This window comes from Equus asinus, chromosome 1 (genome assembly GCF_041296235.1).
Source record: "Equus asinus isolate D_3611 breed Donkey chromosome 1, EquAss-T2T_v2, whole genome shotgun sequence".
NCBI classification, from domain to species: domain Eukaryota; kingdom Metazoa; phylum Chordata; class Mammalia; order Perissodactyla; family Equidae; genus Equus; species Equus asinus.
The window spans coordinates 164,133,530-164,147,403 of NC_091790.1; the positions used below are offsets into that span (position 1 = coordinate 164,133,530).

A 13,874-nucleotide genomic window follows, 5' to 3' on the forward strand; every position below is an offset into this window, starting at 1 on the left:
TAATGATCCTTGTACTACTTGGTGAAACAGGATTTAAATTTGGCTGAGTATAATTTATACACTACATTTTTTTCTTTTTTTTTTTTAACTTGAGGAAGATTTGCCCTGAACTAACATCTGTGCCAATCTTACTCTATTTTGTATGTGGGTTGCCACCACAGCGTGGCCACTGATGGTGGTGTAGGTTGGCCCCCAGGAACCAGGCCTAGGCAGCCAAAGCAGAGCACAATGAACTTAACCACTAGGCCATGGGGCCGGCCCCTACACTCTACATGTTTTATCTTCCCTTGTGATGCCAAGACGTTACACTGTAGACAATTAATTGATGCTGAATGAATTAACAAACAAATAAACAAACATGGCTCTTAGGAAGACTCCAGAATGCAACAGTGGGGGATTTCCTCCATCTGGAAATTTCCTGAAGCTTGTGAGATAAGGTTAGATTGTCTTCAAATAGAAAACCCCCAAGCAGGATGAGGGGGCCTGAAGTCATGGGATTTGCTCAGCCTACCTCATAGCCATCATCTAATCCCAAAGAGAATAGACCCTGACCTATTTACAGAGCGCCTTGTGTCTATCAGCCCAAGGCACAGTTTGGGCAAGCTCCTAACATAAAGGTTCAGCCAAGCCAGCACCAGCTATGCCAGCCCTCCTGAGGCCTGACTTTGAACTCACTGATACATCTAGCCAGGATGTTTGATTTGCAGTGTTTGTCACTCTGTGCTCCCAGCAGAGCAGATCTGAGCCCCAAGCTTACTTGGAAGAGATTGGACGCCTGGGTCAGGATTGTGCAGTACAAAGACAAAGAAAACAGCCCATCCATGCCCACTGGGAGGCCAGAGATCTCCTCCCCTGGAGAGAAACGTGATTTCTGGAAATCTGACCTTTGATGCCAGCAGCATAATCACCAGCTCGCCATGAAAAAAGCAGACCATTTACCCACTTCCAGGTTGTTTTTCTGGAAACATGACCTAATCATACTAACCACAGGCAGTTGGTTAAGTGAAGAAAGGGGAGCATGCAGAGAGAGATATTCTGGAAAAAACGTGGACCCACGTTAGTTCAAAATTACCCAGAATTCACTTGATTAATTTTTGTCCTCTTTCTAATTCTCATCCAAAAGGCCTTCAGAGTGTAATTTTAGTTGGAAAAAATCTTGTGTCAGAAGTAGAAAATAGGGAAGGTTGATGGAAAATTGGAGGAATCTCTATCAGGTTTAGACGTTCTGAGGGCAGGGCAGACTGACTCATTTACTCTCTCACATGAAGTAAGAGTCTCCCCAGAGAATCAGTGCAGGGGAGGCTGGCCCCGGGGGAATTACACTACAGGAAGTGATCAAAAGCTCAGACTGTGGCACATTTCTGTGGGAAGTTCACTGAATGTTGCTGACCTGATGGCCGAGATGGGCGACGAACTGCTTTCTCCCAGTAGAAGGGATGTGGGCAACTGGGCAGGGCCTTAGATGGTGCTGGTAAGGACAGACTCTCAGGAAGGAGGCTGTATCCACTAGCCCTGTATCCACTACCTTCCTGACACCCTACCATCACTGGCAGAGTAGCATGCTTCCATTATCTGCTTCCAGAATTTTCTCTCTCCCCACTCCCCACGGAGATCTGTATTTCTGGTCTGGCAAAGAAATATTAGAAGCATTCTTTTTCCTTCTTTCTTCATCTGAGGCTGAAAGAGTTCAACAGAGGTCAACTTGGTACAGTACAGGTGTGGAAATGAACCACCCCTACCATCACCCAGGCTGAGAAAATTTGCTGGACACAATACAGTGTTCTGTAATTCGAAGAAAAGAAATTACTTAAAAGCATCGAAATGCTTCTTCCTATGAAACAGATTTCCTGAAAGAAACAGGAGAAAATCTTAGAAAATCTCTCATTTGCATTCTCAGCAGGGCTTGAAAGGACTTTGCACGCACACACCTGTCACACCACCTGCTCTAGGCTCTCCTTCATCTTTTCCTGAACCATAAACACCTTCCAGGACACCATCATCTTCTCTGAGGGCAGACTATATTAGGACTATGTTGGGGACATGGATGGCTCATCCCGCACCCCAGTCCTCAACTGCATGATCTATCAGCATCATAGTGTCAGCAAGACCTCCTGCTGACAGAGAATTCCAAGCCATCTAGTTTCTAACATCGGTCCCCAAATTGCTCTACAAGTTTAAAAGGTAGGCCCTGCAAGTTCAAACCACTCATTTATGTCCAACCACCTACACACCAGCTGCTGAATGAGAAACCACAATCTAGTCCATCAAAGGCCTCCCCTGCTGGATCTGCTCCTGATGGCGTAACTGTCCATCAATCTCAAAGGAGAGAATTCTCTTACAAAAACTCATTCCCTCAGTCCACCCACAATAGCTCTTTTTATAATAATTAGTTTCCATTCCTGATGCTTTCTCAATGCCACCCATATCTAGACCTCTAGAGAAATGAATCATCCAGAAGAATACGCTCCTCCTGCTCAGAAAAGCACTTGAGAAAAAGTACATGGCCTGGTCTTGGGCAAAGACCCCACTCTCCAAAGGGGAGATAACATAAGCATGCTGGAGTTGAGGTATCTGCCACCTGTGCCCTTCAAAGTAGCAGAGATTGTCAACTCTGTGGTCCTCCCACTCCACTTGTGTACCCACCCTCCCCCCAGCACCGCCACAATGCCCATCCTTCTCAACTTCCACCACTAGGCAGTTCCAAGGCCCTGACCTCCACCCAGGGCCTCAGGAACCCATCTGTAAATCTGAGAGGGAGAACCTAAATATCAGCTTGATAAAGTGCAGGACTCATGGAGATGCTAGCTCCAGCTGGACTTCTGGAAGGATACGGGCTGGAGGAGCAACTGTGAGACACTGCCCCTAGCTCTGGAACCCAAGAGAGCAGGTTCAGGCTTCCACCTGGCAATGCAAGGGAGTCCCAGTCATGTTATGCTCAGGGAGAATTAGATGCTAAGAAAATCTGGGCTGACTCAGTACGCTTATCAGCTCCCTCTTCTCCGTCAGTCCATATGCTTCCCTACGTCTTCAACATATTTCCAGTACGTTTAATCCATTTCTTTTAATTGAAATATTGTATTCCATTGAAAGTATGAAAGTACCATCTTTTATTTAGTCATTCCTCCAACTGACTTAAAAAGCAAGTTCCACAATGTGTAGAGTATAGTAAATATCAAACTAATATCCACACAAAAACTACTATATCTTTGCTATGGATATGTATGTGTGTGTGTGTATGTCAGTGTGTGTGTGTGGGGGGGTGTTTATAAAGTATTTTTCAAAGGATTGGAAGGATATACAATGTACTCAAAATGATGTTTACCTTCTGGGAGAGGGGAGTTGATCAAGATGGAGAGTGATGAAGGGAATTGAGATTTATCTGAATTGTTAGACTTTCTAAAGAAGAATTATTCATCTGTTATCGTATAATATAAAATTAATTTACTTTAAGAAAAAATGCTGCCCCGATGCCTCAGACACTCAGGGAGTGTATTAGTCAGGGTTCTGCACAGAAAACAGAACCAACAGGTGTATATAGGAACGCAGAGAGAGAAGGACTTATTTTGAGGAAATTGCTTACATGCTTGTGGCGGCTGGCAAGTCTGACATCCATAAAGGGGGCAGCAGACTGGAAATTCAGCCACGATTCTTATGTTACTCAAGGAATTCTTGAGGAAGAATTCCTTCTTCTCTAGGAAATCTCAGTTTTTGCTCTGAAGGCTCACAACTCGTTGGATGAGACCCACCCATATTATGGAGGGTAATCTGCTTTACTCAAAGTCAAGTGATTGTAGATGTTGCTCACATCCACAGAATATTTTCACAGCAATGTCTTGCACTAGCATTGGTCAAACAGCTGCGCTCTCTAGCCTGGCCAAGCTGAGACATACAATTTTACCACCACAGGGGTTTCTTCAGGCTCTTCTGATCTTCTCCTCGAAACAGAAGCAGCTCTCAGATTTCTGTCTTAGACTTCTGCATTCTGACCAGAATTCTTCCCAGACCTTTTGGGTTGATGCCTCTTGGCTTTTGATTTCAGGCTCACTTCTGGATCGCCTTGGCCCCACACTCTTCACTCAGGGCCCAGCCCTACCCCGCTCCTCTGTCCAGTCTATCCCAGAGCCCTGGCCCTCTGCTTATTCTGGGCGATGGACTTTAAACAGATGAAAAGCTCTGTTTGAAGGAATCACGAAAAAATTTTTAGGAAGGACTTGGAATATTAAATGAGTAGCATTCCTGATTTTTTTGTTTGTTTGTTTTTACTAACTATACATTATTCAGTGGAACTTTAATATTGCTATATTATAAAATTCTGCCAAAGGAAAAAGAGTAAGATAACCCATAATCACATTACCCTAAAATAACCACTCTTAACATTTCAGTCTACTGCAGTCTTTTACCTACGTGTATAATTTTGCAGAGTTGTAATCATACCCAATATGCAATTTTATCATGTTTCTCCACCTACCATTATAAGCATTTTTAATGTTACTACATAATCTTCACGGCTGTCATCGTTAATAGCTACACAATAGTTCACTGAATTGAAGTGCCTTATTTACTTAACTATCCTGTTATCTTTAAACAATTTCCAATTTCTTCTTACAATAAATATGCACATCTTTCTGATTGTAGTGTTCTTTATTCATACATTGAATTCTTTCACATGGACTTAAAATTGCTTGGTCAAGGCATATATACATATATATTTTTGTCTCGACATATATTCCAAATAGATTGTTTTTTAAGTTAGCGTCAATTTATACTGCTATCTGTGCAAATAAGGACCACTGTGTCTTTGTTCTCTTGAGAGAGAGCTTTCACGGATGGGGATAGGAGAACAGGAGGAAGACATTCCAGCAACAACCCCGAGCCTTGCATTCTATAAAGCACCCTGGCCCTCACTGGGGCACCGGTTTTGTGTTGCTTTGTTTCTTACAGACTGAGCAGCTGATAACTCTGTGGGTCCTCTTTGTTTTCACCATTGTTGGAAACTCCATCGTGCTGTTCTCCATATGGAGGAGGAAGAGGAAGTCGAGAATGACCTTCTTTGTGACCCAGCTGGCCATCACAGGTAAGTAACTACGCAGGTGGGAGAGGAGGAGGTTGTGTGTAAAATTTCTATGGCTCCTCACTTCCAATTATTTTACCACTAGAAATGGTATCTTATCAGTCCAAAGGCATCAGCAAATGTGGGAGTAAATTCTATAGGGATATAAATCCCATGTTTGAATTTTTCTTCCAGGAAATTTAACACATTTAAATATCCATAAGATTCCATTATTAAAATAACTCAGCATACACAGACTTGAAAGTACCATCATCAGTGCCACGAAAGGGTTCTATAAGGTTTCACGCTTTCTATACACAGAAGCCTCCCTAGTTCACTAAGGTAGTATTAGTATATCATACTATGTTATGAGCTTAAGGAATATATCCCAGAAAATGGACCAGAATTATCTTTATTCAATACTAAATGTCAAGTCTCAAGTGTTTTGCAGATTTGAGTCTGTGGGCATTGCTTTTTAAATGTAAGTGATGTGTGACACCACTACTGGGCATAGTAGAAGGACATGAGATAATATCTAGGATCAAGATGCCAAAATGTGGATTTTGGGAATGGCCAGTACAGTCAAAGTGTGAATGCATCACACCTAGAGGGGGAATGGTGATACATTCTTAAGCTAAAAAAATGGTCTGTGAACAAAAGAAACCCACAGAGATGGGTAGAGTCCAAATAGATAGGGCCCACATTCAAAAGGATAACATAACCAGGGAAAGTCATGTTGCACAGGCCAGAGAAGAGAGTGGGCATATGGGATTCCCAGAGAGTCCAGCCTGAGACAGGCTTGGTGTCCTGAGTTCTGGGAACAAGATGGCAATCATATGAGTTCAATTTGGGTCAGACTGTAAGGCAAATGCAAAAAATTGTTTTAAAGTGTTAAGTGCTAACAAGAATCAATGGTAGATGACTGTCAGAAAGGGTTGTTTGGTACATTCCAACCTATGCTGTACTCTCAGTTGCGGTAATGGCAGTGGAGAGTTCTTGGGAATTTAGTCTTGGGTCACAATATGACACTGTAACTTACAAGAGAACATTAGCCATACATTGTTGATAGCCTGAAATTCCCCTACTTCTTTCTCAAACGAAGTGTAGAAATCCCATCTGCCTGAGTTACAGTGACCAGGATGAAAAATAAAGGCACCCTTGAGAAACATAGAGATGGTAAGAGGAACCTGAGCTAAAAAGTGCAACTTATGATGGGTAAAACTCTAGGCTATCCTGTAAGCAGGAGCCCCATTTCTCACTGCTATGATTGTAGGAGTAAAGAGTAATTAGGATTATCCAGCTAACGCTAAGATGCGAAATCCCTCGATGAGGGTGTAATAACTTACTTTCGTTATACTTCCTCAATTGCAGCCCACATTTTATGGAACTATGTGTTCCATTAGAGTGTAAGAATTTAGAGATGGCAAGGAGATCAGCATGAAATTTAAAGTATTGTCAAAAATAATCATTAAATGAATAACTGAAATTTTACCATCTATTATCAAAGAGAAAAGTTGTGTGTTCTATTCAAATCCATAGTCTGCCATATTGACCTGGGCTTAACTTCTGATGATTGTTGTACCTAGTCTGTTTTTTATTTGTTAATTTCCTCTGGAAAAACTCAAGAGGTCAGACCAGGAGCATTTCAAGATAAGAATTCTTGGAGAGGAAAGTTTTGCCGAGAAAGCTAAGTTATTATTTAAGATATGAAAATTTCCTCCATATACCTTTCACGATGGTCTCAGATCCTTTGGTAAGAAAGCTGAGAATATTTGTCTGAGTCTTCAGTATGTATATTAAGGTTATTCAGCTATCAACTGAAGGATCCTATTCTTTGAGATTTATATAAATTTGATTCGAGACCCCTATGCCATGTTAATGAGCTCCCCAAGATTTGTTCCGATTTTCTGGACTTTATATTCTTACTCATCACTTCTGCTTCTTACTCCCTAACTCTACTCAACTACTCTCTTTCACGGGCATCTCACTTTCCCTAGTTAGTCTTTGTTTTTTTTTTTAAATCCATACTGACCCTAAGAAGGCATTCAGCTCCCTTTTATTTTCTTTAAAATGATCCACAGAAACATGACTTTCTATGTTTAAAAGACTTTACTAAATGTTTCAGGCAACAGAGGGAGATTGCATTACAGCAAAGCAAATATATTAAAATGAAATATTATATAGTTTCAGAACTTTCAGCTGCCATCAGAAATTTCTTGATTTACCTTGCTTTAGGTTTGTGTCTTATTTTCATTTTTCTACTTTCTCTCTCCTAGAAATACCTATTTATTATATGCCAAGGAGTTTTTTCTCCTATTCTTTTCAAACCACGACCTCGGGGATATTACATCTTCCAAAAGAACAAAAAAATCAGGCATTTTTTTAACAAAGGAAGTTCCTCCCTAAAAAAGAACCCTGGAGCCAGCTCCAAAGTAGAGAAACAAACATACACATTCATGTTTATACTTACATATGTACTTACATATGTCATGGATAAAAATAAACTAGTCTGAATTGTATATAACTGTAAGATACATAATGATAGCTCAAGAATATATTATGTGATCTTCAGCTTTCAAAAATTTTGAACTTGTTCGTTTAAGAATAATACTCCTACCTACAACAATTAGAAAATCTGGACAAGTGTAAACATTTATTAGAATGTATCACAGAGCTACCAAGACAGCAAAGACTTTAGAAGCCAAGATGCCATAGAGCAGGGAACCCTGAGATGTAAGTCCAATATTTGGCACCACTATTCCTCTTAAGACGTTAGCTGATTTAAAAGCAGAGGGTGGGAGCTTAAGAGCTGACTAGAACTTTTGTCAGCCTTACTGGACTGATTGGGCAAAACTTGCTCTGCCAAAGTGTAGGGGCTTTCATAAATACCCCATGGTTTCTATTAGGACTGCTGAAAAGCTACAACTTAAAAGTAAGAGTAAACTGAAAATAGGGCTGGCCCCGTGGCCGAGTGGTTAAGTTCGCGCGCTCTGCTGCAGGCGGCCCAGTGTTTCGTTGGTTTGAATCCTGGGTGCAGACATGGCACTGCTCATCAGACCACGCTGAGGCAGCATCCCACATGCCACAACTAGAAGGACCCACAATGAAGAATATACAACTATATACTGGGGGGCTTTGGGGAGAAAAAGGAAAAAAATAAAATCTTTAAAAAAAAAAAGAGTGAACTGAAAATAGATCAGCCCTCACAAAGACTGAAATACAGCTCAAACCCTGAACTGGAGTAACATGACCTACCTCTGCACTTACTGAAACTTCTGCCAAGAACAAAAGTAAATCCTCTATGGATGAAGATAACATCATCAATAACATCAAATTAGCCATAATATTTCATGCATAATGTTCATCACTTTTAATAAATAACTGAGGATGCAAAAAGACTATAATTGACTAAAAACAAGGAGAAAATAGACAATAAAAAGAGTTGCTCAAGAGGTTCAGCTATTGGAGTTATCAGACACGTAGTTTACTACTATTACTAATCTGTTTAAGAAGTTGAGAGATAGGATGAAGGATTAAATGTCATAGAAAATAAGCAAACAGAAAATTTAAGAATAAAATACGTAAAATAACCAAAGCTATTAATATAAAATACAATAGATGGGTTTAGTAACAAATTAAACATAGCTAAAGAGAAATTATTAAACTGGAAGATAGGTCATAAAGAAATAATCAAATTGAAGCATGGAGAATGTAAATACAGAAAGAAAATAAGAAACATATGGGCACAGTGAAAAGGATTCCCTTTGAAAAGGATTTCCCAGTGAAAAGAACAAGATAAGATAGAGTGGGAAGAAACAATATTTGAAAATATTGTGACCATCAATTTTCCCAAACTTCTTGAAAGACATCAAACCATAGAGTCACAAAGTACCATAAAGGTAAGCAGGACTAAAAAGCAAACAATCAAACAAATACAAAGTGAATTAAAACACATGAAAATTATGAGACTAAGTAAACTCTACGTAATCTTGAATTTGAATTGGAAGTTATGTTAACTCATGGTGTATTTTATGTTTAAAAAGAATCCTTATCTTTTAGGGATACATACAACATGTTTACAGGTAAAGTAAAAACATGTCTTGGATTTGCTTCCAAATAATTTGAGTGCAGAGTTGGGTATACATAGATACCCAAAAAAATTGATAACTAGTGGAGTTTCTTTATTCTTCTTATACTATTCTCTCTACTCTTACATATATTTGCAATTTTTCATAATATAAAATTTAAAACAGAAAGAAAAAATATACGTGATAGCAATGGAACAAAAAAAGGGACTTGGGGAGTTAAAGAGTTTGAAGTCCTTGGATTGTCTTGGATATAGTAAAAGCACTAATTTATATTAGATACTAATAAGTCAAGGACCCAACAAAATCTATAAAATTCAGGTGCCATCTAGTAAGTAACCAAAGAGAAAATCTATCTGATTTCAATATATTTGATTATTTAAAACTTCTCCATATGATTAAAAGAACATTTTATAATTTTCACAGATTTCTTGTTTTCTTCCCAATAGTTCTAAAAAGCTATTATTGAAGTAATGAGTCAACATAAGAGTAGTTTACTCCTATCCTTTCCTCTTTCTCCAAACCACACCAAACAGTCTCTATTGATTAGCTTTTTTGTTCTACTCTCAGTCCCTTTCACTTCAGATAACAGACCCTATTTCATGATTTTTATTTAAGTGCTCTGAATGCATTCACTTGCGTTTTCCCCTATACTAAATGATTTGGGGTATACGTGCATTTCTAAAGTACGTATTGCAATAACACTTCAGGACCTAAAAAAAAAAGTCAGGGAAGTATGTTGAAATCTTTAGGATAACCCTTCAAATTATAAAAAAGTATATTACCAGCACTCTAAGGGAGATGTAAAATGAAATATTTAAAATACACAAACATATATAAATTTATGTATAGTATACATGGGTTATGTATAATCTAAAAGAAGTTAAGAAAGGAGAGAGAAAAATACTACAATTATTAGAACAGGTAACACAAATAAGCTTGTACATTTATCTTCAAATATATCAGTAATTGCAATAATTGTAAAGGGACTAAATACTGCAAATAAAATAACAAGATTGTCAGACTAGATTTAAAAATGTCTACTTTAATCTCTTACAAAAGATATATACCTTAAATATAAGGATAAAGAAACATTAAAATAAAAGGAAAGTAAAAGGATAGTAAAGTAAAAGGATGAAAAAATAATAAACTGAGAAACACAAACTAAAAGAAAGCTGATGCAGTTGTATACATATATCAAAAATTTAAATTTTCACTGTGCTTCTTGGAATCACTGTAGCCATGTGTGTCAGCATTTGCTTTGGTGGGAGCACAAATGAAGACAGGAGGACTTCTAGCCCTAGTAATGTTCTATTTATTCACCTTGATCATAGTTACATGGATATGTTCCCTTTGTGATAATTCATCAAATTATATACTTATTATTTGTGCACTTTATACAGTTTATTTCAATAAAAAGTTATTTATAAAGCACATCATTTCAATATAGAGCAGGGGTCGCAATCTCAATTGCCTTCAGGAGTCGAGCAGTTAATGTAAATGTATGAAAGAGCCTGGGGAAGAGACGAGCAGAGATGGAGACTGAAGTGAACCGGAGAATGAATGCTGCACCTAAGCGCATTCAAACTCAATTCTTGTCAAACACTGTGCTGATGAAAAAAACCACACCTACAGGCCAAATCTGGCCTAAGGGCCACTGGTTTACAACTGCTGATATATAAAATGTTTAAATCAGAATTTGAAAAGCTTGTGCCCTCATAAAATTCTAGCCCACCCCTAAAAGTATGAATCCAACCTTCAGTTTGTGAGTAGAACATTAAGCTTTTTGGGTGGGGTTGGGGAGAGTGAGAGCAACGTGAGGAGCTCGACATTTATAATGGTTTAGACAAATCACATGTTTGACAAAGTTTTAAAATTCATTCATTTGTCTCAAAGTTTTAAAATCCATCTCAAAGAAGATGCTATGTTGGGGCCAGTCCTTTGGCTGAGTGGTTAAGTCCATGTGCTCTGCTTCGGCAGCCCAGGGTTTCGCTGGTCTGGATCCTGGATGTGGACATGGCACCACTCATCAAGCCGTGCTGAGGCAGCGTCCCACATAACACAGCCAGAGGAACCTGCAACTAGAATATACAACTATGTACTGTGGGACTTTGGGGAAAAGAGGAAAAAAAGGGAAGAAGAAGAAGATTGGCAACAGATGTTAGCTCAGGTGCCAGTCTTTAAAGAAAAAGACAAAAAAGAAGATGCTATGTTAGGGCTTTCTTCTCCAGTTTCTTTTGTTATAATGTTTTTTAAAAAATTGAACCATTATGTGCTGCAGGAACACTAACAATGTGAGTGAAAACATAAAAGAAATTTCCTAATGATATCAAGTGCAACCTATATAACCTGAGGTCTTCATGATTATCAGATGACCACTTAGATTAAGAAGAAAAGTCAAGATCAACACATACTCATACCTGCTTATCACTAAAACTCTTCTATCAGAGAACCATGTATTGGTTCTCTATATGAGGAAAAAACGGTGACGAAACACTGGCCCTATAAAACACTGATGTTATAACAGAGGCTGATGGCTTAAACTCAGCATGAATGAGTTGCTCTCACATAAAGATGCTGCTATGATTAGTGTGTCCCTGCAATGCCAATACATTTGCATAAATATAGCTATAATAGTATAGGTTTTCCTCTTGGCATTAAGAAGAGGATGTCTTAGTCTGCACAAACTGTCATAACAAATACTGTAGACAAAGTGGCTTAAACACCAGAAATTTATTCTCCCACAGTTCTGGAGGCTGGAAGTCTGAGATCAGAGGAGTGCCAGCCTGGTTGGGTTCTGGTGAGAGCTCTCTTCCTGGCTTTCAGAGGGCTGCCTTCTCGCTATGTCCTCACATGGCCTATCCTCGTGCCTGCACATGGAGAGAGAAGCTCTATGCTGTCTCTTCTGACATGCGCACTAATCCTACCAGATCAAAACCCTACCCTTATGACCTCATAACATTAATTGCTTTGGTAAAGGCCCTATATTCAAATACAGTCACTGGGGATTAGGGCTTCAACATATGAATTTTGGTGGGACACAACTATTCAGTCCATAACAGAGGGAAAAAGCTAGGTGCAACAGAGAATTACAAATGGCTCAGAATGGGTGGAACACAGCATGGGGGGATGGAGACCCTGGATGAAGAAAGATAGTAGTAAGAAATAAGAGGAAGTGGTAAATGGGAGCTTCATAGGCCTTGCAAAGATGTTCAGGCTTTACTTGAGCACATCCTCTGTCCTGCTAGCTTTGTTCAGTCCACCACCACCTTTTATGTGGATTACTGCAAAAGCATTAAGGTATAAGAAGTGACAAAACAAATACTTAAATTAATCCATGGCCAGGTTTTGCCTGTAAGAGAGGAACACAAGAAAGCAAGGAAGTTAAACTTGTTGTCAAGAGGATGATAGAAGTGTTGGACCAAAAAGACTATGTCTGTAGAAAGAAATGAAAGTAGGGCAGGTCAGAAAGATATAAACACAGTGGAGGGTTAAGGATGAGAGGTCTCAACAAAGTCTTAAGGTGACTTTAGTCAGAGCACCTGAGCAAAGAGGTGGAAGGAAGTGAAGATGCACTCAAGAAGCAAGATATTCTCAGGTGAGTATTGCAGAGATGGTATAGTTTGTTGTATCCATTGTACTGAGGAGCTAAAGTGAAGTGGCAGGAAAGTCATTAGCAAATGGGGCCACAATAATGGAAGCTAAATTTTGTTAAATGCTTATTATGTATCAACCTCCATGTTAAACGCTTTATGTAGATTATCTCATTTAATCCTCTCCATAGTTCTATGACCTAGCCCTGCCATAATCCCCTTTTTACAGACTTGGAAATTAAGACTCAAAGAGATTCAGACCTTGCAGTGCATGGTGGACCAGAAATTAAAACCCAGGCAGTCTTTCTCCCAGTCTTGAGATTTTAATCATGATTGGGTGCACCTTCCCAAGGGGCCAATGTGTAGGGTGGGTGATCCATGGGTACACTGAACCACCTCAGGATAATGGAAACCTGGTTAGAGGAAGCAAAATTGAGAGTTTGGCGCCAACATATTTAATAAATGAGTGGTACTGACCAAGCTAGAGCATAAGAGTAACTAGGATACGAGGATGTGAGAGCTGAATATAAACCTCAAAGGATGTTTGAAAGTGCTATGATTCAGTATAAAAATATCTGTAGCTGACCAGTTGGCTGAATTTGTAGCCTGCACAGTGGGTGCCGGGATTGCCTTACTAATGGACAACTCCACATGCAGGACAGGACAACAGGAAGTCCTTCTGCCCCATCCCAATGCCTCTCAAACCTGTTGACATTAGCTGAAATGTCTGTCACTGGAGAACCACTTCTTTGAAGGCTGTTAAAGTGAAAGTACTCCAAAAACAGACCTCGTGCTTCGCTTTGTTCGTTGCTTCCCACTGAATGAAATTCTGAGAGCTCTTAGAAAGGGAGGGTCCCAGAGGGAACGGACAGCAAGGGGTCGGGAGGCGGCAACGCCATTGAAGACAAATTGCGCCCATTTCAGACTTTTCCACTTCAAATCCTTTGGGGAGGCATTGGGAGTTACATAAAGGCAAACAAAATTTAATAGTTCCAAATTTGGGAAAGAGCCAGATCTGGCAACATTTTTAGTTTTCTAATTTAGTCAACACTCTGAATGAAGACAGAATATTTTCAAAGTATCTATTCTTCTATCAACTAGTGTACAAAATCACTCTTTAAAATACACAAAAATTTCCACAAACAT

The 13,874-nt window shown here is 39.3% G+C and overlaps 1 protein-coding gene across 1 annotated transcript in view; it reads left to right on the plus strand.

Annotated features, from left to right (window-relative positions):
* The window catches only part of NPSR1 (neuropeptide S receptor 1), a 150,216-nt gene that overhangs the window by 22,656 nt on the left and 113,686 nt on the right, over positions 1–13,874 (plus strand). The window contains exon 2 of the mRNA XM_014838764.3: positions 4,942–5,074. Coding sequence (XP_014694250.2) covers positions 4,942–5,074 — 133 coding nt within the window. The remainder of the gene's footprint in view (positions 1–4,941; positions 5,075–13,874) is intronic.